At 38.8% G+C, this 27,354-nt stretch overlaps 1 protein-coding gene across 2 annotated transcripts in view; it reads right to left on the bottom strand.

Moving 5' to 3' along the window:
- JAG2 (jagged canonical Notch ligand 2) overlaps nucleotides 1–27,354 on the bottom strand; it is a 108,984-nt gene that overhangs the window by 16,328 nt on the left and 65,302 nt on the right. The window contains exons 6-17 of one of the 2 annotated variants that reach the window (XM_006112740.4): nucleotides 13,497–13,627; nucleotides 12,952–13,071; nucleotides 10,810–10,923; nucleotides 9,302–9,415; nucleotides 8,553–8,666; nucleotides 7,968–8,014; nucleotides 7,465–7,638; nucleotides 4,408–4,558; nucleotides 3,714–3,878; nucleotides 2,376–2,489; nucleotides 371–484; nucleotides 6–119 (exon numbers count right to left, since the gene is read on the bottom strand). In XM_006112740.4, coding sequence (XP_006112802.2) covers nucleotides 6–119; nucleotides 371–484; nucleotides 2,376–2,489; nucleotides 3,714–3,878; nucleotides 4,408–4,558; nucleotides 7,465–7,638; nucleotides 7,968–8,014; nucleotides 8,553–8,666; nucleotides 9,302–9,415; nucleotides 10,810–10,923; nucleotides 12,952–13,071; nucleotides 13,497–13,627 — 1,472 coding nt within the window. The remainder of the gene's footprint in view (nucleotides 1–5; nucleotides 120–370; nucleotides 485–2,375; nucleotides 2,490–3,713; nucleotides 3,879–4,407; nucleotides 4,559–7,464; nucleotides 7,639–7,967; nucleotides 8,015–8,552; nucleotides 8,667–9,301; nucleotides 9,416–10,809; nucleotides 10,924–12,951; nucleotides 13,072–13,496; nucleotides 13,628–27,354) is intronic. The other variant, XM_006112741.4, reaches the window with a different exon arrangement.

The raw sequence follows: 27,354 nt of genomic DNA, 5'->3' as shown, positions 1-27,354 counted from the left end.
TTTACCAATGTTGCAAGTGCTTCCTTTCCATTCTGGAGGACAAGAACATCTGAAAGTGTCTCCATCATCATAACATGTTCCTCCATTGCTACAAGTATTGGCATCACACTGATATTCACCTGGGAGGACAGCAAATCAAGAACTAAGCAGTACATCAAGAGTGAATGGAAGTTAACCAAAGATATTAACATTTTCCATGACAGACGCTGCAGAATGTTTGGATGTAGATTGATTTCTAATTTTTAGAACAGACTTTATATTCATAGTAATAGTATTAAGAAACGGGATGTGTCACCTCCTCCAATTAAATTACAGAGTGAAGGAATACAAGTATGTGCATAAGAGCCGAATATGAACAAAGAACACTTACGTGAATGGCAAGTTTTGCCTTTCCAACCATTTTTGCATTCACAATAGAAGTCGTTCACCAAATCAATACATCGGCCTCCATTGTGACACGGATTAGGGGAACAGTCGTTAAAATCTATTAAAAAAGTCAAATACTTAAAATGCAGTAGACTAGGATAGATGGAATTTCTTTTTTCTTTTTTAAAGTCAGGTAAATTGTCTTTTTATAAAAAGAAATTTTCACCAGAAAAATACAAGAACTGGTCAGAACAGCAAAGAAAGCATCATATTTTAGCACAGTGGCAAAAAGATGACCTGAGAAGCAAGCATTTATAATCCATGGCTTTCCATATTTAGTCTTAGATGTTTAAATATTCCTTTAAAAATTTCAGATTCAAAACAATTTTTGGGAAATGTATTATACGGACAGATCTGGAGACTGAGCTTTTACTGCCCACAGAACAGGTACTGGGCACCATTAAAGCAACTTCCTCACACAGGACTGGATACAAAGCCCACTGAAATTAATGGAAAGATTCCACCAGACATCACAAAGCTCTGGATCAACCCTATAGTACCTTACCAATGGGCCTCAAACCATATGTAAAGAGACCACCTCTAAGTGGTACTCAGTATTTGTTAATTTAAATATTTAGATACTCTGATTAACTTTTTGAATGAGATATAAAGCCAGTCATCAACTGATACCATCAATATTACTTGGGAGTTTTTGAACAGGAAGAGAAGAATGCTTATTTCAGGTAATGGGGGCAATTTTTTTGTAGACAGAACAATCATCAAGATGGAATTTGGCCCAGACTCTACAGTAACATCTCTTGTGAAAGGACCAAAGGGGTAAAAAACCCTTGTTTCACATCTCTCATCAAAGATGGCAACTGTAATACCTTCGTAAGTCCCTAAATTCAGGATTTAGAGATGTTTTCTAATTCAGAGGAAAGAGATATCTACTAATCTACCAAAATTCCACTTTCTGTAGAACCTTCATTTTCTCTTTGCAGTAATCTAGCTAAGTGCAGAGACAAATATTACTCTCTTTGCATTCACCAGCCCATGTGATAGGCCTCAAAGACGAGAAGTTTTTCCCTCTTGGGAAAAGAATTGAGATAGGATATAACTTGACAGCAATTGAGAATATATTCTAAAAGTCTGAGTTATATTTCAGTTCTTTCCTTTCAAACTCAATTACCTCAAATTATTATTAGAAAAAATTGAACCATAGTATAAAAAAAGCATATATAACTTAATTCCCAGCATTAGATGACTCAGTGGGTTCTCATTAGTGATGTGGATGGCATTCCTCTGGCAAAATTCCATGGGGGAAAAAAAAAAAACCAACAACAACTGTGCTCTGGGGCAGTTATCCTTGATACTCCAGTAACTCAATCACAAATAACTAGCCTAGACAGTATGTGGTTAGCGTTTTGGTTTTACACTCTAATAGGTCTTCTGGTGGTAACAGAAGTATTTATAATCCTAGGTGAGAGTTTAAGTAAAGAAAGCATAGAAAGCATTAGCAGCTCTGCAATGCAGAGCTATTACATTCTTCTAAAGTCTAGCACTTAAGATTTAGTTATGGTGCAAATCATGGCATTAATCTAGATTTCCATAAAAACCACACAAAAAGACTGATTTGTATGCAGGTTTGTTTGGATTTTAGTACACCTGACTATCAGATTGCTTTTGATATAGCAACAAACGTGTTGAAAGAACGTCTTAAGAACCAGCATATGGTTTCCTGCAACTATTTACAAAGTGTTAGTTAACAGCATGAAGTGATAATTACTGAAAGCTTCTCTCAAAGAGCACATTATTGCAAAATCAGGTTAAATTCATATTTAAACACATCCCCTTAGAAGTTGCCTTCTTAAGTACTCTAAGCAGTCATTTGACAAGTGGAATAGGAAATGCTCTAGTTCTAAAGAATGGTCAGAGAAAGTCAACGCCAACATGGTTAGCCATAGACTAAAAATGCTTTATCAAAGCTAGAAATTTTTAGTTGTACCCACTTGTGTCACACAACTCTCCTTCCCAGCCACTCAGGCAGAAACACCTAAACGAATCTACTTCGTCAATGCAAGTTCCACCATTCTTGCAAGGTTTTCCAAGGCAGTCATTGATATCTAAAGAGAAAGTCACAGTGTTATAAATGGGACTATTTTATCCATGCATTAATGCAGAAGACAGTTTCAGATTTGTGTTAAACATTTTAAAGAGCTCCGTCTGCCCTACTGCCATCACTGCAGAGGAGTGGGAGGACGGCATTGTGGAACAGAGCAGTCTACCTGGCTACTCTGGCTCCCACAGCCCTCATGGTGCTGCTACTGCACCAGACTCCCTAAAATCCCTCAGGGGTCCTTCCTGTCCATAGGAAGGTAGGGATGGCTGCCAGCAAGGCCCCCAAAAACATGGTGCTTGGGCAGGTGCCATGATTTGGCGTATGGACACAATGGCTCTACACAACTTTTCAAAAACTGTCAATGGTTCTAGTGACAGTCTCACAGTTGAAACTGGGAATTTCCATACATCTGGCAAATACTCTAAGTCCATGTTTCTCAACTTTTTTTTTTTTTAAATAAAGTTCCCCTTTTTCCTAAAAAATTATATACAAGTACCCTCAGTACCTAGTTTTCAGAGGGACAATTTTTTCTACCACTGCTACATATTTGTTTAAACAACTTAATCATAGTCAGGTGGGCGATGAAATTTTTGGGTGTAAAAGGTACAAAAATAATAAAGCGCTATAAAACTTAATACAAAAATTCAGTTTTCTCCAAGGGTGTGTCTACACTACATAGCTCCATCGACAGAGCCATGTAGTCTAGAGACACCCCAAATTTCAGTTGTGCTGACCCCAGACTTCTCTTGAGTACCCCTAAGGATACTCGTACCACTGGTTGAGAAACACTGCTCTAAGTCACTGTACCAAAAATATTAACAGTGCACGGCAGACTTACACTTTTCCTCACCAATATGCCTCAAAACCTGCTCCAAAAAAGTTCAAACTCTATGTCTAACGAATCCATAGCTTCTTGTGGAGGGATTGCCCATGACTGTGCCAGCTATAATGAAGATACCCGTTCCCAAAGACCTGGATTAAAGCCACAAACTTGCTGTACAGAGAAAACTAAAAATTGTAGTAATAACTGAAAGTCATTATAATAAAGAACGTGTTGGTTTAAACCATGCTTTAGAAGCAAAGCACTCAGCATAACATCAATTTTACATTTTTTAAAGAAAATTTCAAAGCAAAGCAGTGTTCCTTTAATGTCTGGAAAAATCTGTTTCAAACTTTGGGGGGGGGGGGGGAGGGGGAGAGAAGAGAGAGAAGACAGACTTCCACTTACTTTCATGACAGTATGTTCCAGTAAAACCCCTCTCACAGGCACAAGTAAAGTTTCCTCCTGGCTGACTAATGCACCGTCCATGAGGCCCACAAACATTAGATGAAATGAAACGGATACCTTCCTGTGTAGTATTTGTGAATACTTCTATTGTACAGCTGTCTATTACTAAGATTAAAAAAAGGTAAAAGACACACTTAACACCATTAGTTATATATAGACAGGACTGTGTCAATCAAGAACTGTGGATTTTAAATCTTAGAATAGTAAAAACATTGTTCATTTCTTATTGGAAGACATTTTATGCATATTGTAAGATTATTATAATATTACCTGAAAGTTAACTTGCATCACTCTGCAAGTAATACACAAGATTACAAGTCATCACGTACTTTGACGTGGTCTAACTTCTGCTGGTGATAAGACAAGCTTATGAGCCACATCTAGCTCTTCTTAGGCTCTGTGTGGCTTGGAAGCTTGCCTTTTAACCAACAGAAGTTGATTAAAAATATATTCTCACCAATCTTGTTTTAATTACCTGGGACTGATACTGCTACAGCTACATTTCATACATTGTCTTACTGAAGTCCTATAGTTAGACACCTTACTCCCAGCCACCCTATAATCTTATGCATTTTTCTCCCATTGTGTTCTAGGTGACTGCCCAAGTAATGAATTCCTGGAGGACAGCACATACCTTTGCAAGAACTGTTCTTGCAGTGGTCCTTGAGATGAGAACAATTCTTTCCATCGTAGTCATCAGAGCAGGCACAGTAATAGTCTCCTCCTAGATCATAGCATTTAGCCCCATTCTGACAAGGGCTAGGTTCACAGAAATCAATATCCATCTGTAATAAAGACAATCAGCTATTGGCAATTATTTCCCATAGTAATGCTGCCCAGTAGGCAACATTATCAATGTTATAGATAGCGAGGAAGTTATTTTATCAGGAAATTAATATTAAACACAATGTTTATAAATTGACTAAAGCAATTTACATCCTGTAGAATAGACAAGTCTACTACAAAATAGTTCTGTTACTACTATAAAGGATCACTTTGAATCTTCTAAGGACTCATTTGTAATAGTTTAGTCAGCATAACTAATTAGGGATGTAAAATCCCATTTAATTGGTTAACCAGTTAAACATGATGTTTAACTGATTTAAGGGGAGGCAGGAGGGCCCAGGCATATCGCAAGCAGAGGATGCTCCAGCTCCCACGGTGAACTGGAACTGGCAAATATCTTCGATTAAGGGGGATGCTTACTGGTTAAGCTTTCACATCCCTATAACTAATACACAAAATTTAAAACTAAAACAAGGTTGTATTTTGACCTCTATCCGTTACTATTTCTCTGTGTATGCTCTCTCACTCTATACCACACTGTGAACTGGATCCTGCTGCTTCTGTATAGTTTTCATACAATCTACTCATGGTTGCAACTCTTTGGCACAATACTTCCAGAGCATTAAAAGTTCATACAGCTGTTTAATTCTGCTACCTCCTCCACTAGTTGCAAACAGGCTTTTCCTTACTAACTCCATGTATATGGATATTTAAAAAGGTGGTTTAAAAGATCTTATATCCTGTCTGTTACAAGTATTAGGATGAAAATGCCAAATTAGACCAAAAAACGTATAGCATGTAAACCTTTACAGAAATATACCCCTTTAAGGAAATGACTTCTCATGCCCTTACTGGCCAGCAAAAGCATCTTGTATCATGGAACCCTTCCTATCAACAGCTATTCTCAAGGTCCTGTTTTACTTTAGGAGTACTATATGTGCTTGTAATTCTGACAGCTTTAAAAAGACACTCGGGGGGGAGGGGGAACTTAGCCAAAATGGGCAAAAAAGGTAAACAACACTTCAACACTCAAATATCATTGACGTGGTTCAATGCACTGCAGTATCTGAAAATGAATTAGAGTGTTTTCAGCAAGTTATTTCACTCTATTTAAGAGCATTTTATGCAGATTACAAAAAGCATTTAGATTCCGAGAAAGATATTCTCAGATCTTGTTCTATCAGAAGTTCCCATTTGTTTCCTTCCATTAGTGTAAATTTCCCTTTCTCAAGTCAAGTTCAGTAGCTGCTACTTTAGCCTCTGGAATCAGCAGTAGAGATTTCCTGAAATACTTATGGCAGTCAGCCAACTCCTATTCATCAGGTTTGATAAACTTATACATTGTACAAGAAACCATCTAAAAGAAGAGCATTCAAATGATTAGACCCATGTAGAAAGAACATGTGAGTGGGGAGTTAATGGATCAGTTTAACAACTGGTCCATGATTTCTCCTGGTAACTCACTTTTTAAATTTTTAAAAAAACAGGGTATTATTATTTTAAAGTAGACATTAAGATTAGAGAAATTACTTCTTAAATTAATATAATATTGCAGAACAGAGAGGCTTGGCACAACCTCATCCCTATATTCTAGCCTACCCTCACTAGTGGATGTTGCTGTGACACAGTTACACTGTTTGAGTGAATGCTCGGAAATGCACACGACTGAATATAAAGCTAGATGCTGGAAGCTAAGAGGAATTAATTCTAGGTTTTGTTTAGAAAAGATTGAGTGCCCTCCCCACAAAAACAAACAGCATCATGAGCTCTTAATTCTTATTAATGCTTTAGTATACAATTCTGAACTGTGCTGCAAGCAACACCTCCACACATTTTTAGTGAGATATCAGCTTTAAGATCCTGACTTTGCACTCTACTCAGGGCTGGTAATGCCTCAGCTGGAGTACTGGGTTCAATTCTGGCTGCCACATCTTAGGAAAGATATGGATAAATTAGAGTTCAGAGGAGAGTAACAAAAGTGATAAAAGGCTTAGAAAACCTAGCCTATGGGAAAAAAAGGTTTTTTTAAGAAGTGAGCATGTTTAGTTTTGAAAAAAAAAAACCAAACCACAAAAAAAACCCCAACAACCTCAGGTGGGGACCTGATAACAGTTTTCAAATATGTTATTATATAGAGGATGTGATCAATTATTCTCTACGTCTACTACAGGTAAGACAAAGTAGGGGGATTACTCTGCGGAAGGGGAGGTTTAGATTAGGTAGTAGAAAAAAAGAACTAACTATAAGGATAGTTAAGTTCTAGAATGCTGTGGAACCTTCACGTTGTTTGTTTTTTTTAACATGCTAGACAAACACTTGTCAGAGATGGTCTAGGGGTTTACTTGGTCCTGTCACAGCACAGAGATCTGGACTTGATGGATTCTCAAGGTCCCTTTCAGCCTTACATTTCTATGAGTCTATGCAACACTATGTGCTTAATGGTAAGCATGTGGGTAAAAATCCAGTGAAGCCCAAAGGATTACTAAAAAGTAAGTTTAAGACTAGACTTAAGTGTTTTCAGGATCAGGCCAAAATACATATATGTTTTAATATATCAAAAAAGCAGTTTAAAAAAATCAGAGCAAAAATTTTAGACATACATTTATAGAAACACAGACTCATAGGGTTGGAAGAGACCTCAGGAGGTCAGAGTCCAACCCCGTACCCAAAAGCAAGACCGACCACAACTAAATCATCCCATCCAAGGCTTTGAAACCTACATTAGGCTGTAGCATTAAAAGTTACAACCACTATACAATTTGCTTATTCACACAGGGTGTCCGGTAACAGCTGAATTAATCTGTAATGCTCTGGCCTTGGGTTGCTCTAGTTTAAACCTGAGATGCGTTTCTTTCCAGAACTCAATCCATCAAAGCTATTACAGCAATTTCAACATCTCTCTCACCTCACAGAAAGCTCCCGCAAAGCCCTGCTGACACAGACAATGGAATCCATTGACCAGGTCCTCACAGCGTCCTCCATTTTGACATGGATTGCTTGCACATTCATTTATTTCTAGCTCACAATTTTTTCCTAGATAACCACGCGGGCATAAGCAATAGTAACCATTCACTTCATCCTACATAGGAGGAGAAAAGAGCAAGATAAAAGAAATATTTAATGTAAAGTAAGGTATACTCAGACTTTCAAGATTGTAAATACATTATGCAGAAATCTCAAACAGCCAGACAGATTTTGGCTTCATTAAATGAAATAAATCAAACTCATAAATTAAGCAATACACAAGAAGTTTGTGTCTCCTTCCACTTCACCTTATTTAACTTACCCAGAGACACACATTACATACAAGCACTGAATTAGTACAAGTTCTGCTTTAAGATTTTAAAGATGAGAACTGTTTCCACTGCAAAAATTAATCTGATTGATATATTTTACAAAAAAGATTACCTTACAAGTACCGCCATTTTCACATTGCCCTTTACAGTCATTAATATCTATGGAAAACATATACAAGACATTAAGCAGAAGTCTTACAATCTAAGATTCCAGAATAAAAGACAGTACTAATTATTTTGAGGCAAGGATTTTGACAGGATGCTTAGGGGGTTGATTTTTGACTGTCTTAAAATTCATTCAAGTTTAATTCAAAATATAAGCTAAAGTATATAAATTATGGTCATTGTTTGACAATATTCTAAGGTACAACAGAATGACTATTTTAAATTATCATTCAGCATATGATATGTAAAATTTTTCAGTTTAATTCCACACCTGAAATAAAATGCTTTAATCTAATAAATGCTTCATTTCTGATAAAAAAGCATTCCTATATACTTCAATATAGACACCTACTGTACTTGGCCAAAGGAAAACTACAGACACATTCAGAAACAGTGTACGTTCTTTTCCCTTCAGTTATCTAGAACTATGCTACCATTACATGTGGCCTCTTTTTTTTTTTTTTTTTTTTTTTTTTTAAGGAGCAAGTTATCTTGGGATCAGTATATATACACTAGAAGAAGAAATACTAACTGATGTGACAATTTACTCCTTTCCATCCTGGAATGCAGTCACAGTAATATCCACCAATGAGATTTTTGCAAGAGTAAGCATTAAGACAGGGTTTTCCCTCACACTCATTAGCATCTGTGAAACAAGATAAAAGAAAGAAGAGAATAAAGAACAAACCCAGAAACAGACCTTCCTTGCACCAAAGCAAAGTCTCCATGCAATTCAAGAATCAGTTATAAGAAATGGTAGAATTTTACTTGTGTACCACAAAAAAAAAAAAAAAAAAAAAAAAAAGTATCTATTGTAGCTTTTCAATGCAAATTTATTTACATTATTTTACATGCAAATAAAAGAAACACCTTTCCCTTAGACAAATCTCAGATAGTGTTAATTAGTGAAGTCAGAGAAGGCTTTGCCCAAAGTAAATCATTGCCATGCTAATTATAAATCAGCTGTTGCCACCACTAAGAAGGAGCTCCCATCACCATTATTGCATTTTGATAAAGAAAAGTAAAGTAAACAGGTATCCTTTACGATCTGTTACAATTATAGGTTGGTCTAGGCTTTGATTCTTACTTGTACTAGTGTTTGCTTTTCATATCTAGCTTTGCTTTCAAAGCTATTAAGCAAGAACCAAGACACTTAGAATAAATGACCCGTATCTTATAAGTTCAGAGATATGACAGAACTGAAATAAAAAAAAAAAAACCCTTTAAAAAAAATGCAAAGTATGGAATTATCTTCAAAAGCCATAAAAAGCAATTACTTACCAAGCTGGCAAGTTGCTCCAATCCACTGTTGTGGACATATACACTCAAAGCCATTAACACGATCAACACAGGTCCCTCCACGAGCACAAGGGTTAGATTCGCATTCATTAATATCTGTAAAATGAAAAGGCAGCTTATTTAAAAGAGTTTTATTAAATATTAATTGCAATTTTTAAAAAAAGAGAGCAGGGTATTTAGCCACACATCTTAAGTGAAGAATGTGCTAAATCCTCTGCACAGTCTAGAAAAATCTCAACCGTCACTCTTATTTAAGCTAAATATGAAAAAAATAATTCAGGGCTTTCTATTTGTGAGCTGTGGGACATAGTGGAAAAATATAAACAGTTGAATGCCAAAAGCAAATAAAAATGCTTTATGTCATAATGCTTTTGGCATTATACTTCCTGTATTTTCTATGTCCCAAAGAAATCAAAATCTCTTCGTGGACAAAAGCCTGCCTTTTAAACACAGTTCTCCTACTGTACACAACATTGTTTATAAATTTACAATGCCAGAAATTGTATGAAGATCTCTGCCCACATAAAGCAAGAAGATTCATTGACTCTCTCTCTTAAAATTAAGAGATTTTAGGTACTCCTTCATAGGTTGCCGTTAGTTACAGGAAACAAACCCAAATAATTCCCTTAGACAGGGGAACTAATATACTCTACCCACAACTAATTGGTTAACTTTCGCATGTCCCAACTAAAACGGCTTTCATATAGCTAGTGTTACCTTAAGAGCAGATTATAAATGTGGTGCTCCTGTGTGGATATGGACTTACATCATCACTAATTAGCAATCCACACAGAATGGAGTGCAAATTATTTACACATAAGTTATGAGTTAAGTAGTTTGAAGAGAAACACTTCCATAACATTTATTACAATGCAGGAAGATTGATGCATTCAGATGCAAAGGATATTTGTGGCCTAACATACACTATTACATAAAGCAAGACGACAGACTTTAGCGTTGCCTAAATGTACAGTGCTGCAGCATTAGTAAAGCTAGCACTTTAGTGAAGATGCTATTATGCTAGTGGAAGAGCTTCTCTCAGACTAGATAATCCACCTCTGCAAGCGATCATAGCTATGTTTACTGGAGAAGCCTGTTGAACATCCTGTTGAAGAGCACTGACTATCCTAGGGGGGTTGATTGATATAAATGCTAATAAGCCATGTAGTTTTCTCACACCCATGAAGTTTGTAGGCAAGTCTGAAGTGGGTCTCTAATGAAAATACATCCTTAGTTACACTTCCATTAGGTTTTATTCCTATGCTGCGAAAACATCTGCTTCTTTCAACGTCTTCATGTTTTCCTAAGTAATTCAAGGACAATGCCATAGAAATTCAAGATACAGTTTGAAACACACAACTATTAATTAAAAAAAAAGAAATCAACTGGCACAGTAGGTTACCCACTTTGCCATGCAGCAGCTTCTTCAGCCAAGTGTATAACAATCTTTCAAACCCAACATAGTTAAAAATCAACTGAATTGTACCTACCAACAGCACATGTTGGTCCGCTCCACCCTGGAGGACATTGGCATTTGAAGCCTGATGAAATTTCATGGCAGCTTCCACCATTAGCACAAGGATTTGATACACAAGCATGCTCAGCTTCAGAGAAAAGAAAGTCATCCTGAATAGAATGATTACACACCATCACCTCGATCAGGGCACAAGATTTTTTTTTTATTGGACACCTTCTAGTCAGAACTAACTCATTAGTCAGAGGCAACATAAGTAGCGAGGACATCTATACAGATGGGAAGCTCAGGTTTTTCCATCCTTCCCTGCTGTGATGGGAAGAGTGCTAGATTCCTATTCGGAAACCAAACCTGGATCATGCTAGGGGCACCTTCTTTCATATCATACTCTCCCCTCCTGTAACTGGTAGGAAGCAAAAGGTAGACCACCTAATGTCTCAGAACCCTAACACTTGGAGGTGTTTTGCTCTCTGTCACTCCCTCCATAGCCTCTGCCTTTTGCTTTTCACTTGTGAACTGCCCTAGTGGCTCTCTACAGATACTCACACTAACTTCCCCAAGATGAATAGCAACAGTCCAAGTGAGAAAAGCCTCATTTACAGGGTAATTTCCCTCAGCTGCTATTACTTGGCAATTATTTTGGAATAGTTCAGTGGTGAGTGACCAGTGATTATATAGGAGTTCAGACTAAGACCATCACAGTGTTCTCTTCCAGCCTTCGAACCTATAAAGTAGAGTTGCCTAGACACTCAGGATAGCAATGCACTGGATTACTTTTGTTGTATTCATGTTGTTTTAAAATCCAGTTAGATTCTGGATAATTTCGGGGCTTACCATTTAACCAGGGAATGTTTCCCTTTTTGACTTTAACATGCAAGGTGATTACCCAATTTGCATATTTAATTAAATTCCTCCTAGGACAACCCAACTCCCTGCTCCTCCCTCCTGCACTTCAATCCCGTGCCTTAGGTCATAATTGCCTCCTTCACCCAAACTCCCTCCTAGACCTCACACACCCTCCTGCACCCCAATCTCTTACCCACAAGCTCCCTTCTGCACTCACTCAATCTCCATCCCAGACCCTGTACCACCTCCATTAATATCATGGAAAAATGTGGCCCTTGACCACGTTCCAAAATCTTGGTAGTGGCCCCCCCCATAAAATATTATGGCCCACCCCCTCTGCTAGACTGAATTCAGGGATGAACAAGGTGGAAACTGAATTATGCTTGAGAATCCTTCTTCGTTGGTCCCATGGATATAGTTTTGTAACTAACATTTTAGTCCCAACACTCCATAGCAGAACTTCAGCACAGTTTTCAAGTATAGTTTGGACCCTGCTGAATGGGGTCCAAATTGTGATATACCTTTGTGAGAAATACAGTTTCTTTTCTTCAAAATGAGGGTTGGGGGAATAACTAGCCAATTTGGGATTTTCTAGTAGTACATTTTTAAATTAAAAATTTTAATTTCTTGACTCCCTTTTTGATCACAACGAGAACATCTGTCCAAGTAGACTTTACTCCAGGGATCAGGGCTAGCAATGACTCACAAAACTCTATAGCATCTTTAAGATGATCTAGGTTGTATGTGCATGTATGCACAGGTGTAGTTTTAGATAGAGTGTACTTTTTTTAAAAAAAATGGTGCAACGGGATCCCTTTCCCAAAGTAGTATGGTACAATTTAATACGGGGTGGAGGAGGGCAGAGGAAGGCAGCATAAGAACAAAAAACAAAAAGAAAGGAGACATATTGGGCCTGATTCTATCTCCACTGCAGTCAACAAAAGACAGGTCTCAGTAATTGTTGAATCAGGCCTTTAAGAAGGAAAATAGCAAGAAGTTGGGCAGCAGCACATCTGTACCCTTCCCTTCAAGGACCTAAATTTACAAGTGTGTGGAGAAATCATCTTCCTGATTCCCAGGAAGCAGATAAACTGTGGTTTTGGAAGGGACCTCTCGTGATGTCTTTCTTTGAAAGGGAAGGCAGCTTTAAATAGAAAAATTCCTTCCTCTCTCCATATGTGAGTTAGATGGGTCAATTGCAGGGAAATCAACAAACTACAGGGCACCACCAAGAGCACTCAGTTGCCATTTCTGTCTACAACTGCTTAACATAGTTTCATAGTCAAATAGATGTAAGCAGAGGTCTTAGTACCAATTTCACAGTTCTTTCCAGAGTAACCGTCTGGGCAAGCACAGTGATATTCATCTGGTTCTGTGTTCATACAGGTTCCACCATTCACGCATGGGTGGTGATTTCCACAGTAGTTTAAATCTGAATACAGAAGAAAAGAAAATGCCAGTTGATAGGTGTAACAAATCCCAAAGTTACTGTTTTAGATCACCATCAAGAGATTACAGGCAAACATATAACACCTTCCTGGCTCGAACAACATTATGTCCTCCTGTCCCTTAAACCATTTTGACTTCAAGTCAATCAATCATTAGCAAGTCTGTCATCCTATTGCTTTCCATGGAAGAAGAAAGGCTGGACAAAAGACAACTGTATCAATAAGAGGGTAAAACGTATCATTTCAAGCCTCTTGCCTTACATTTATTTATCTTTATAATGGCTAAGCAGTTATCTGACACAAAAAGGGTGTGTGACAGATGTGCTCACATAATTGCACATTGCAAAAACAGTTAAGTTATCAGTTAATCAATTTTATTATTTTTTCCTACTAATTAAATGTTAAGTACCTTTGTTACACAGCAGACCACCCCAGTTGGTTTCACAATTACACTGCCATGGGTCTTTACAGCTCCCATGAGCACAGCCTGGGTAGCGAACACACTCATCACAGAACTGTCCTTGCCAACCATAATGACACCTAAATAGTAAATACAAATGTTAAACATGCTTAATTATCTATAGTACAGGTATTCAGAGTGTTGCATGCTGAACAATCCACTTGTTTTAAAATAATGAATGATGATAAATGTAACAGAATACTGAAGTGCTATTTTCTCTTTTAGAACCTGCATAACACCACTCTTGAATTAGGCAAATTGTAGAAATCTTTACTGTAATTTACTAGGAACAAAGGAAGCAAACACCCAAAATACTTATTTTATTCTAAACATTATGCATACGTAACAAACCTATTCTTTCACCAGACAGCCAGTTCCTACACAGTTAGAAATCATCATGCCCCACAGTAGTGTAAGAAGATGGATTATATAAACTATTAACTATTTGAAATTAAGATTGCAAACTCTTTTACTGGACAAAGCAGCATTCACTGTACTTTTGTTCTCTGAAGATGGCTGGTAAGAGATTAGCTAATTTGTTCTAGAGTACTACACTGATTTCATGAGCTGGGATGATCAAAGATGCAGCTGTCTTGTCAATTTTCTCTGAGTTATTTTAAGAACTCTTTCAGCAGATTTAGTCTGTTATGTTCCTACTGTTCTTTAGCAGCTTATTCTAGTATCCTCCTTGCTTGGAGCAGACAAAATAAAATAATGAAGACTTGAGAAACACACAAAAAATAAAGCAATTAAAATACTTAATGTGTTGTTACCAGGTTTCTTCAAGGACACTTCCCTTCAGAGTGGATTGTTTGTAACAATGCAGACATACTCGAAGACCAGAATTTTGTTAGCAAAAATGTGTGCACACTCTAGGAAAGCTTATCTTACACTTTAAAAACCCTTGGATCTCGATCCAGAAGTTATGGGTAAAGTTAGAAGGAACTCTTTAAATTATATGGTTATTCAGAGAGACAATGCCCTAAGAGCAGATGAAAAAACAGCAAGATGGTCTTATTTTCTAAAAAGTATCTACAAATCTTCCAGTACAATCCTATTTGATAGTTAATTTGAATTAGTTGTTGGTTGAATTGGGTATTAAATATGCCCTTCACTATTTCTGGAAAGTCCCATTAGAAGAAAAAAAAAAAAATCTGTTGACTACACTGTATGGATATTTACCCCAGATGCTCTGTGAAGTAGGAAATGTCAGCAACAAAACTATATTTTTCATAGCTATGCCAGTGTCACTGAATCAGAAGTTGATCCTCTTTGCAATGCAATAAAAGAATGGAGCGAATAGCCATCTTGTGAGTAGAAGAGGGAAATCAAATTGGGACTCCTCATTCACTAGAGACTAATATATTGGACAGTTTAATAAAGAGTTGTGTGGTTCCTGAGACCATATGTTGACAGCACGGTACTACTGTCTGTGTTAATACCAACACAAAGTACTCCTTACTTAAAGCTCTGAATTTCAGCTCTTCTGTATTTAGATACAGAAGGTAGCTTTTTCCATACAGTCTCATATATTTATAGTCTTGTTAGTAAAACTTTTGGAACTATATTGTGGCAGTTCTGGTTCTAGAGATTGCTCTGATACTTCTACTTATGTTGTAATTACATACAAATGCTGGGGTATACAATCTACATATTTCAGGAGTCAGTTTGCTCACATTATTAAAAGGCTTAGATAAATGGGGATTGATGGGGTCAGTAGAATATATAAGCCCACAGGACAGTAGCTTTCTCCTACTGAGTTAATATACCGTACAGTAAAATAAGATTATATATATATATATATATATATATATATATATATATATATATATAAAAATAAAAAATGAAAATCTTGTATGAAAGCTGGTTCATACTAAAAATGCATCCTCATTCCAGGTAGTACTAATTTCTTACTCCTAGAGTACAGTTTGTTTCCAATGCTAAGAGATACCTACTTATGGTAAGAAGTATGCATAATTTCTTTGATGTTTTAAATTTTAGCAATGCAATGTGATATTTAAATGCATTCTCAGCGCACACACTCTGCAGCTTCTATGACTTGGTTCATTATTGCCAACAGAAAGTCTGTTTTAATCCAAAGAACAGATACCTAGTGACAAATGTGGCATGCCAATTTGACTGACAGGGAAGTGTGTTTTAGTAACCTCTGTTTAAATGGGCTACGAGAAACTGAAAAGATTATGTATTAGCAAAGCAGAATAATTGGTTAAATTTATCTTAAAATTGGGATGATGCTTGAGGAACATACAGAAGGCAATGTAAGTTATCTTCTAAAAATCCAATTTAAAAAGTTGTTGTTTGAGGCCCTGCTAAAGCACACAAAAATGCTCATTTGATAGGAAAGGGTTACTTCTTGTTCATGACATATACGAGGATACACAATGTATAGTCTGAGTTACCATAATAACCTAAGGGAAATCATTTCGACAGGCTACCAGCAGTCCAACCAAAGGAACACTATGTTTACGAGTCAAAAGGTTACTATGTGGTAAACTGATCAGTCTTCAGTTTACAAGGAAGAGTAAATTAGGATTTCCTCTCAAACAGGAAGTCTGGTTGCAGCCTACATTAGCAGGTGCTAGAACAGCTTTAATTCCACTTCCTTCTGGAAAGATAACATTTACATGGATCTCTGCTCAGTCCTAGAGCAAATGTGATAAAATAGAAAAGCTTGTTTAACACGATTTTTCTCACAAGTTTCAATATACAAACTATCTAAGCATTAAGGTAAAGAATTTCATTTCACCATAATAAAAACAAAGGTATAGAGAAGAACGAAGTTACATTTAGAACAAAGTTGAATTAATCTATTCTAGTTCTGGTAAAGACCAAAGAGAAGCTGTTTAGGCAGCCAACAGTGGATTAGATTAAATTTTTGCCATTATGACTGGAAAAGCATGATGTCTTGTCCCCTTCCTCCCTTCCCCTTTCTGCCAATTTTACTAGGACTAACTTTGTGACCATGGCTATGCAAAAGCAAATCAGAGATAGTTTAATCTAAATGTCTGCTGGCTTTCTAACAGTACAAAGGAAGTTACCATAAATACATTGTTATAGTTTAGTAATTTCCTGGGGGGAAGTTTGAAGCACATGCATCAAGTTTCAGGAACAGGCAGGTCCTCCAGGTCAGGTTTAAAATCAGCAAAAGGAGTGAACAGGCACATATAGGAATAATCTTTTTTTTAAATTACTGAAGAAAAATGATAAACAGTTCTACAAACCTAGTTTAGCTGCTTTCAAAAGAGCTCCCTTTTATTTTGACTACAAATGGATTGGTAAACAATGGAAACCTACAGCTTAGGTTAAGGCTGAAATAGGCTATTTTAAAGAGAAGTATTTAGCAAAGCATATAGGGACACATTTCATAAACTAAATAAAGGTAACCAAGGAAACAACAGGAAACAATGGTTCTGTAGATTATTACATATACAATTAAAGCTAAATTAGCATTAATTGTATCAATATATTTAGGTTTGTATAAAAAATTTGTTTGCATTACTAATAAATGTGGAAAGAAGTAGGTTAGTGTGAATGCATCAGCCCACGATGCATTTGTAGAAATGTTAAGTCTCACACAGCCTTAATGCACTCAAACAACTGATGCAAGATCAAGATATCCCACAACAGTCAAAGTTTCTGGTACATGCTGCAGTTTCAAATTATATTCAGAAATAGGAGCAAAAAAACTGGTGACAATGTGGCAGAGATATGGTTGTTTAATTGAAGTTTTTTATATTGTATGTATTTAATTGGAGTTATTGATATTCTGTTTATAAATAGAATAGTTTAAAAAGTGTGAAGACTATACGAAGTTAAAATACAAATTAAAAAAAAAAAATTGTGGAAGCGGAGTATTTATTACCAAAACAAGAAAGAAGACATCAGTTACCATCATGTAGCTTAATGGTGTGATCTGACTAAGTGCCGAGATGTGATCAAATAGTAGGGAGTTAAATAGTAGGCACCTTTCTAGTGGTGCTCAGTAGTTTTCATGATTGGGACCTTCATTTTCAAAACCAGATTCTTAGTTAAGCACATGGAATTATAAAGCCGTCAATGTATGATCCCATTTGTTGTTTCATGTAAGTCTTCCCCATTTATTGCATGTAGTTTACTTTATTTTCAGTTTTTCCAACTTGTTCCCCTTTAGCTTTTAAGAGGAAAAAACAATTCTAGGTCAGAAGAGTCTGAAATGCCAGAAGGATCTGAAACTTTGCAAAGTAAATGCACTGGAGATTCTTGGATCTTATTCCCCTTCTTATCCACCTATCAAGGCAATCAGGTTATCCCTACCAGCATTTAAAATAGGCCAATGATTTATAGGCTATAGAACAGTGCACTCAACACTGGAAAATTAGTTAAAATTATCAGTTCCTCTACTAGCTATATAGATCTGTGGAAGACAGGATTTAGTTACACAGTTCTTTCCCATGAGAAGTAGCTGAGCTTAAGTTTCACTTGACAAAACTCATAACATACATTACTGTTGAACAAAACTGACACAGTGTGTGAGGTAATATATTTATTGGACCAACTCCTGTTGACAAGACACAGAAACTTTCAAGTCACACAGTGTGCTGTTCTTCAGGTCTGGGTGACCAGAGCAGTGAAACTGACTTACAAAGAGGGACATCTTAATTTTGAGAACTCCTCCCTTTCAGAAGCCAGCTTCACATGTCAAACTGTCACATGAGTCAGAGTACATGCACTGGGTCCAGGGATAGCACCCTGACTGGAATCTCAACAACTGAAAGAAGCTGGGTTTGGAATTTCATATAGATCTTCCTTAGGGAGCCCAATTAATATTTGTATCTACTTTTGGCGAGCAGGCTTCATATTTTGGCTAAATATTTCAATCCCGGGTAATAACAAATCTGAATCAATTTCCAAAACAAAAGGTGAGGGTAAGGCATTTACATTAAGAGCTAAAGACCATCTTAACGGCTAATTGTTGCCAATAGATATTAACCACAAATGGGCTGAACACAGCGATCTTGAGTCCCAACACTTCACTTTACAAGTCTACCTTTAAGGGGGGGAAAAAGGCTCATAGAATTAAATCACTTAAAATACACACACACACACACACACACACACACACACACACACACACACACACACACACACACACACACACACACACTTACTTTTGACACAGATTTATGCCAGTTTGCAGATCACACTTCTATACACTGACAAGACTCCTCATTACTACAGGCAAGATTCTTTAAGGATATCGGCACTAACAGGCACTTCTGCACTGGTTATACTTCAGTATCCCACTATCACATTCCACAGCCAGCCAGGATATATCAGGCTCCTACCAGTCTTTAGGTTAAGCATTTCAAATAAATTAAAGGAACCTAATATTCTTCCAAAGAGTGAGCTGAAACACTTGATCCTAAAATAAAAATCCTAGAGAGAGCACCAATAAAACAGCATTTTAACAGAAAATGTAAAGTCCTTAAACAAAAAATAGTTTTACTCCTTTACTCCCTACATCCTGAAAGACAGAAGGAAAGTCACAACTGCATCCTGTAACTTACATGCATGCTCCTCTCCCCCACCTCCAGAGTCTTCCTGACAAATAAAACTCCTCCTGCACTTAGACTTCAATTAGAAATTTTAGCCAAAACATTCATGGCAGGAAACTAAAGTAGATCTAGTGATGCTAACGACAGAAGCAAAATGCATCAGTCAGAGGGTTAAAAAAGTCTAGACAAATGGAAAAACAAAACATTAGTTTTTCTGATGACACACTCAGGATGGTGTTGCACAAGCCAAAGCAATAGCCATATATAGTTATTTAATTTAATGTATAGAGAGTCTGCTTAATTTAAGAGAAGAGCTGTTTATATTAGGAGACAATGTGGCCCAGTTACTAGAACAGAGCTGGGCTAAATATGGCCAACCCACCAGATCCAGTCTGCAGATGCAGCGGGAAGCTTCAGGCAGACTCTCTGCTTGACCTGCTCCCCTCCTCCCCCCCGCACGCTGCTCAGAAAAGCAGCTGCCAGGCCCTGTGTGTTTCACAGCTGTGAGCCAGGAGAAGGGGGAGAGACTTGATGTCCTGCCCCCGCCCCTAGCACAATCCCAATGGACTATTTGTAGCCAATGGGACCTGCCTGTTCTTCGAACAGGCAGCATGCAAAGCCCCCATCTTCCCCTCCCCTCAGGCTTTTATTCACAAACGCACATGGCCCCTGCATCCTGTGCTGGGGCATGCAGGGAGGTTGCCTGAGAAACATGCTGGGCTGCTAGCCGGGAGTCATCCGGGTAAGTGTCCCAGCCAGAGCCTGTATGACACCCCAGCCTCTCCATACTCCCACCCTCTGCCCCCCTCTCCCACATAAGCCAAACCCTTTTCCCCCTCCTGAACCCATACCCCCTCAGACCCTGCACCCCAACCTCTTGCCCCAGGTCACAACCACTTCTTGCTTTGGGTGCATGGCTTTGCATTGTGACCTGGGGCAGAGCACTGGGGTGCAGGGGTTTGGGTTGTGACCTGGGGCGAGGCACTGAGGTTGCAAACCCATCCTGCCCTAGGTCACAACCCAAACCCCTGTACATGCACCCTAATCCCATGCCCCAGGTCACAACTGCCTCCTTCACCCAAACTCCCTCCCAGACCCCACATTCCCTCTTGCACCCTTACCCCAAGCTCTCTTCTGCACCCCAATCTCCATCCCAAGCCCCACATCTCCTCCATTAATATCATGAAAGAGTGCAGCCCTTGACTACTTTCCAAAAATCTTGGAGTGGTCCCTCCGCCCCAGCAAAAATTATTGCCCATTCCTGTACTAGAAGGTGACACCAAGTGAGGGATCCAGGTTTTAAGACCTGTTATTGTACTAACTCAATGAGGAGTGCTCAGCATCTGCTCAAGTCTGTTAGAAGCTTTTCCCCTTCAGATCGGAGGATCATTCATTGACTGTTCCAGGGAGAAAAAGCTCACAGTTGGGCCTCCCCTATGTTCTGAGTTCTTTTCAAGAAAGACTACCAAACTGAACACTTAACAGAAAAGACACTAGGATTCAGCAGGATAACCGCATTAAAAGGGGAAAGTTTTGAAGGTTGGGGACCTTGCTTCACTCATAGGTTCTAAACCCAGCATCAGGGAAGTCCTTAACACTGTTGTTGTATGTGTATTAGCCAACACATTATTAGACTTTAAACAACTAATCCTAAAACAACACTAACAACCCTACTGCTTCCACTAGTACCAACTATATAGTTACATACACACATCGAGAGAGGATTTAAACTGCACAGTGTACAAAAAGCAGTGGACACTGCTAGAAGTTTCCTTTTGCAATCACGGGTTGTACGAAGGAAATGAGGAATTAGGACCATCTGTTCTTTATGCCCGCAGATGATACCCCAATGGACAATACTGGCCAAAAGCTCATTTTCAGGACATTTGGCTTAATCTAAACATCCTCTGTAGAACAAGTTTTTGATCTTTTAGAAATGTATGGTGGTTGTTTAACTAGAAGCATGATTAAATATACCATAGTTCTCTACTGATTACATTTTAATTTCATAATATGTTGAATACAGAGATTTGGCCCATTTAAGTTATGTTTTTAAAGCAAGATTCTCTGTAGAAGCTTAAAATAAATCAAAATAAAAATAAATTATACAAACTTTATTCATAGCACTACCACTCTGGCAAGATGGGAACAATGTGCTTGGATGCTCGACATACCTGGAACTTTTTCAAACACATGCCAAAGTGGATCATGAGGAAATGAGAGATTAAACGATTAAGTGTACTAACAACTTGTTGAAAATGGTACCAAAAGATTAAGATAACCTACTGGAAGAAGTACTAGCCATCCAGCATCATGGTAGTGTGCAGGGTACAATTACTCTGAATAAGATTACCTGAACAAATTACATTAGACCAAAGATAACTCATTGCTCTGTAGCACAAACGATACAATCTAGTGTTTAAGAAGATCTGATGTTACTATTGTTCAAAAGGCGTCAAGAAACTCCAAAACAAACCCACACGCTGAAAGCAAAACAAACTGCCCCCACCAACTCAACTTCTTAGCAATGGTTTGATGTGAATCAGCTCAAGGTACTATGTGAAGTCACTAGTCAACAAGACCAGTGTCTGCTATTTAAGAAAAACCTAGTTTTTTAGGCAGACTAGTAGCTCCACATCTAGCTATTTTATCTCACAATTTTTAAACTGATTCCTGTCTACACAAGAAGCAATTGGTTTGATCTAACCAATGTCATCTGAATAAGCTTTTCACTGTTGTTTCTTCTGAACTGATTCTGCAGTGAAAGAGGGAAAACCATTTCTAAAGCACAGCATATTCCTTATTAAGTAGGAGTACTGCATACATGGTATACCCTGTAAAATACTTTACCATGTTGACAATAGTACCTTATTATTCCAGAATATAGTAGCCACTTTCTCAACAGAAGAAGAAAATAAAAATTTGAAAAATCCTCTTCACCACAAACCATATCAGACCACTAGTTCTCAAGACAACGTTGTACAGGGGTACTCAAGCTGGTTAAAATGAAGACCTATATTTTTGTTTTCCTTCCTATAATGCTGAGCAGACAAAAAGATACATTGATAAATAACTCAACCAACATGAAAATGACTTAAAATCAGAGCCCAGGAAGCTTTCCAGCAGATAAGGGTGACAGGCCCTACTGCTGCCAAAGGCATAACTGAGAATTCAGGCATTTACCATGGCTGCATCCAACTGCTAAGGTTCTAAGGTCCGCTTCTATGGAAGCACTTAGTCCAAGATATCACTTTGCAATTCTTGATATGAAGAGTAGGAAAGCAAAAAATTATTTCAATGAAAAACTGCAATTTGGATCCTCACACTAAATCAGATGAAAAAGAAAAAAACAGATTTTGCAACTTTTCTATATATAAAAACAATTGTGAAGTTTCAGAATAAGGCAAAATCCATTTATAAGCTAGACTCCTGGCACCAGCAGACTTCCACGCCTCTCACACCCTTTCACTTTCCTCCCATTTTTCATTAGAATTAGAAAGCAGTCATTGTTTTAACCTGTTAAATAAGGTTGGCAATAGACCAAAAATCCAAAGAAGGAATTTAGATTATAATTCAATAGCTCCCAACACAATTATCCCAAGTAAATCTAAACAGCTTTTCATGAGAGGCTGTAAACAAAAGGTCAAGCTGGTAAGCCTTGTTTATACTTCGACACTCCACTTTCTTATAGAAAATTTCCACCATCTAGACAGAGTGCACTTTTCTAATGTACACAGATCTCTGCTAGGGATGTCAACACAGTCAATTACATGATTAACCAATAAACATTGACTACACACATCCCCCCACCTTGCTGCCTTTCTATCAGAGGCAGCAAGGGCGAGAGGTGGGAGCCGATGCCCCACAAGCACCAGATACATGAAGCCTAGGATTGCCAGATGAAAAAAAATATAGGAACAGGGAAGAGGTTGAGCATTAAGACCCACGGGAGTCATTGCTTCCCCTTCTTTTTGCTGGCAGCCATTTTGTGCCAGCAGCCTTGTGGAACCAGGTAAGCATGGGATCTGGGGGAGGCCGGGCGCTGAGTATTTGTAGGGTTGCCAGGTGCCCGGCATTTTTGCCTCCTGGCTGGGGATGGGGGGGCGGGGCGGGGGAGGGGGAAGAAAGGAGTGGGGGGGGGGGGGGAAATCAGAAAATACCAGACAAAGATGTCCCATATTTTCTGAATCTTTTTTACAGGACAGGAGGCGAAAATACCAGACTGTCCAGGTGAATACCGGACACCTGGCAACCCTACCTTTCCCCCTGGCACTCGCTGCTGCTTCTGATAGAGAGGCAGCAGCTCAGAGGGTGAGGGTGGTATGCAGGAACTGGTACACACGGGAAGCCAGCTTTCAGAACAGCTCCCCATGCATATCAGCTCCTGAGGAGCTGCTTCTCCCTTCCCTCCCCCAGATCCTGCTGCCTCTATCAGAAGGGGGAAGAAAGGGAAGAGGGGGAGGGTCAGGAGGCAGGCAGGAGCCGAGGTGTGTGACAAGTCAGATTTTAAGCTGGCTCTCCTCAAATGCTGGCTCCACAGAGCCACCAGCTCCCTCCTTGCTGCCTCCCACAGTTGCAATGAGAGGGGTGTGTAGGCAGGAGCCAACGCTCAGGGGGAGGTGGCTGCCTCCCCACATGCTGCTGCTTCTATAAGAAGAGGCAGCAACATGGGATGGGGGGGCAGGGGAGGCTGCCGCAGAGCAGTCTGTCTCCAGATGGCAGCCGGTCTATGCAGCGAGCTGGTTTTTAAATAGTCTCTCCTTGCATGCCAGCTCCTGCCTGCCACCCCCCTCACTGCCTTTGATATAGAGGTAGCAGCGGGCTTCCCAGGAATGCACTGGCTGCCAGCCCCACTACCAGGGAATAGTTGTGTAACTGCAAAATTTGATGTGGTTACATGACTATTCAATTAATTGCTACCTAACCTCCCTAAACTCTATGGCATGCAAAAATTAGGTACAGTTAGTTCCAACTGTGAGGCTCACTAGTCCAATTAGTAACAACTCATTTCTATAAATGTATTTTAAGACATGTTGCATTAATGGGAGTTTTAGTGTCCTAGATACAGATGTTCAGTAATGGTTAATTTACAAGTCGAGTAGTCGATGGAATTTCCATTGACTATTCCACAGGCACTTCTGCATTCCTCTTTTGAAACGTACAAAAGCCCCCGCTGGGGCTCTTGTAATTTCAAAGGAGGAATAAGGAACTCTGCGTGCAGCCTAGGGCCAACAGGAAGTCCTGCTGACTCCAGACTGCAGGCAGTGTGCCAGCTTTGAAATGTACAAGAGTCCCCAGCAGGGGCTCTTGTGCATTTCAAAGCAGCAGTGCAGCATGGAGACCAGGATCAGCTGGGGTCTCCACAGCAGATCCCAGGTTCTGCGGAAATGCTGTGCTGGAGCCTGGGATCAGTTGGGCGAGTCCCTACCTGACCCTGGACTCAGCTGTGAAGTGCTGCCACTCTGTAGTACCCACTCTCCCCCCCCTTTGCTGCCTTTGATAAAGGCAGCGGGGGGACGGGGGGAGAAGAGCGAGGGTGGGGGGGGGGGCTACTAGTCGACTATCCGATAAGCATATGCTTATCGGACAGTCAACTAGTCCTTAACATCCCTAGTCCAAGTATTATCTTACCTATATACAAGTTCAATCTCTCTTTGATGGACATGCAGATTGCAGGCTACTTTGTTTTAAAACAGTGTATAAAACCATAGCATCAATCTAGAAGTAAATCTTTGAAACCTTAGTAGATTCTACTCATCTCTCTACTTGCTAATCAGTCTTCATGGCTTGGTGACATCACTTGTAGGTGTCAAGCAATTCTCCAAAGAGGGCCATATTTTTGGAGTTTAATGATCCCTTCCAATACACCCCCACATAATATTCTTTTGTAAAAGCTCAAAGCTTTTAAGTATTTTCAGAAGACCTGTCAAGTGATGCTACAAGCCCCTTGGCGAGGTAAAACATTGTAGCCAAAAATGAGAATGTGTCATTTTTTGCTAAGTTCTAGAGATACTGCAATACAACTAAGACTAGTTTTTACTCATCAACTTAATTTCCAACATCCTAATATTGGGTTTATTGGCCAAAACTACCATGTATTATTTTTTGGTTTTGCACAGGCACATTTTACTGCCCCAGAAATTAAGCTTTTTACATGCAGAAAAAAAATGGCAAATATAAAATTTTGCAATATACTAACATGAAAATCTTTCACAATGAGTATTCTTAATTGTCAAAGTATTTCACAAGGGAAAAATCACTTTCTATATCGCCAACTGAAATTTGGTGACCAGATCAAATTCACCTTGAAGGTCATGCACTAGTAGCAGTGGACTGCATGCCTGTAGTTTGTACTGCACACTGAAAGCTATATACATGTGAATTACAAATGGGAAAACATTACATTAGGAAGTTTTTGTGCTTACAATGTAGCATATAGTCTTCCCAGTAGAAGGTTTTAGTTTGTAGATGGCCATACATGCAATATTACCCTTTGAAATATTCTAGAAACTAGCTTTTAATTTCGTGAGGCACTGAAAAGGGATGAAAGGAATATCTCTTACCAACTACGTCATCCACAATATGACAAGCCCATTTGACAGTGAGATACTACCAAAAGGTGCTTATTGATATATCTACTAGACTACACGTGACATCAGATATACAAAAGCATCTCTCAGTAAAACAGCAGATGTTAGTAAAGAACAAATAGAGAGATCTGAGAGAAAGGAGTATTTGACTGAGGGGACAGGTAGCTTCTTTAGACAAGTTAAGAAATCTGGCCTCAACACCTGCTGACATGGCCAATATAATGAAATTTAAGTGTGACAAGAATTGGACAATCACAGTAGCTATCAACCCAAGAATTGTCTTCCACAGAGTCCTGTTTTTAAGCTAAATGCAGAGAAAGTCTTCCAAAGGCAGCAATTCCTCGTCCTGTTGCTTATGTGTCTCTTCCATGCTGATGAAACAGTGAGACGATAAAACTCAATTAGGATATCAGCTAGAAGAATTAAAAAAAAAAGCCAACACACGGTGTACAGCAGAGATTCCATATCTATTGTACAACTGAAGGCCAAAGAAATTCCACACATTTGATTAACAGGCTGCTGAATACTTGGGCAGGTCCTAAAAGCAACAAAGCTAATTCTGTAACTGAATTACAGGCAAAGAATTGATACGACAAAGTAACTCTGAAAACTGCAGAAAGACCAACCAAAACCATATCTAAAGATGGATGCAGAAAAATGCCAGATGATTGGTGGCACAGGGTGTTCACCATGGAAAGACTCCTAAACATAACATTCAAGAAGCAATCAAGTGTAAAATTCCACTGTGAATATATGGCTTAAATCCACGTGATATTGTAGGAGCACACCCAACACAACATACTCATAGCTGGAGGCTTTGGAGGAGCCCAAAATGGTACTCTACAGGAAGTGGTCATAGGGATGCTACAAGCCCCTTGGCAAGGTAAAACATTATAGCCAAAAATGAGAATGTGTCATTTTTTGCAAAGTTCTAGAGATATTGTCTGTAATTCAGCTATTTCTCCCCCACCCTCTTGTAAAGAAGGTATTAAGTTGCTTTTTCTAAGGCACTTTTGTTGGTGAAATTTCTGTTGGTGAGGGGTGTGAAAAAAATAAACCCAAATAAACATGTTTCTACAACAAAAGCATCAATATGAACAATACTCTACAACACAGCTATTGCTACTTGTTGGAGAAGTGGGAAGGGACCGTAATTATGTCAATGGGAGAGAGAGCTCATTGGCATAGCTACATGGCAGACCTAGCCTAAGTTTGTGTTGTCTTTTAATTTCAATTGGTATTTCCGTTAGGTACCTTCTCATATCCCACCACCTAAAGAGATTCTGTGACACTACTATGGATGTAAAAAGTCGTTAAAAAAAGGTAACTCTGTGCCCACTAAAAATCTTAGCAGTTTCAGGGTTACACATGCTGCATAGTTACAAATGCAGCTTTATGCTGCAAAGCCAGCAGTGAAGCTGCCTCCTTGACAGCAGGGTCGGTGGGGACTTGATTTGCTGTGGGCTCTGCAGCTAGCTTCCCGGGGAACGGGCTAGCAGGCCCTGCTGGCCCTGCTCCCGGGAAGTCACAGCGTATAACAAGGCATACAGGGAGCTGCTCCAGGCCTTACCTGTTAGCCAGACCAGTAAGCCTCACTCAAGGGTGAGGCTTACCAGTTAACCTTTTACATCCCTAGAAACTAACCTGGACATCCATAAGGTT

The sequence above is a fragment of the Pelodiscus sinensis genome, chromosome 4, assembly GCF_049634645.1.
Source record: "Pelodiscus sinensis isolate JC-2024 chromosome 4, ASM4963464v1, whole genome shotgun sequence".
Lineage (NCBI taxonomy): Eukaryota > Metazoa > Chordata > Testudines > Trionychidae > Pelodiscus > Pelodiscus sinensis.
The sequence above is the reverse complement of the archived record's forward strand: the minus strand, read 5'-3'. Positions and strand labels throughout refer to the sequence as shown.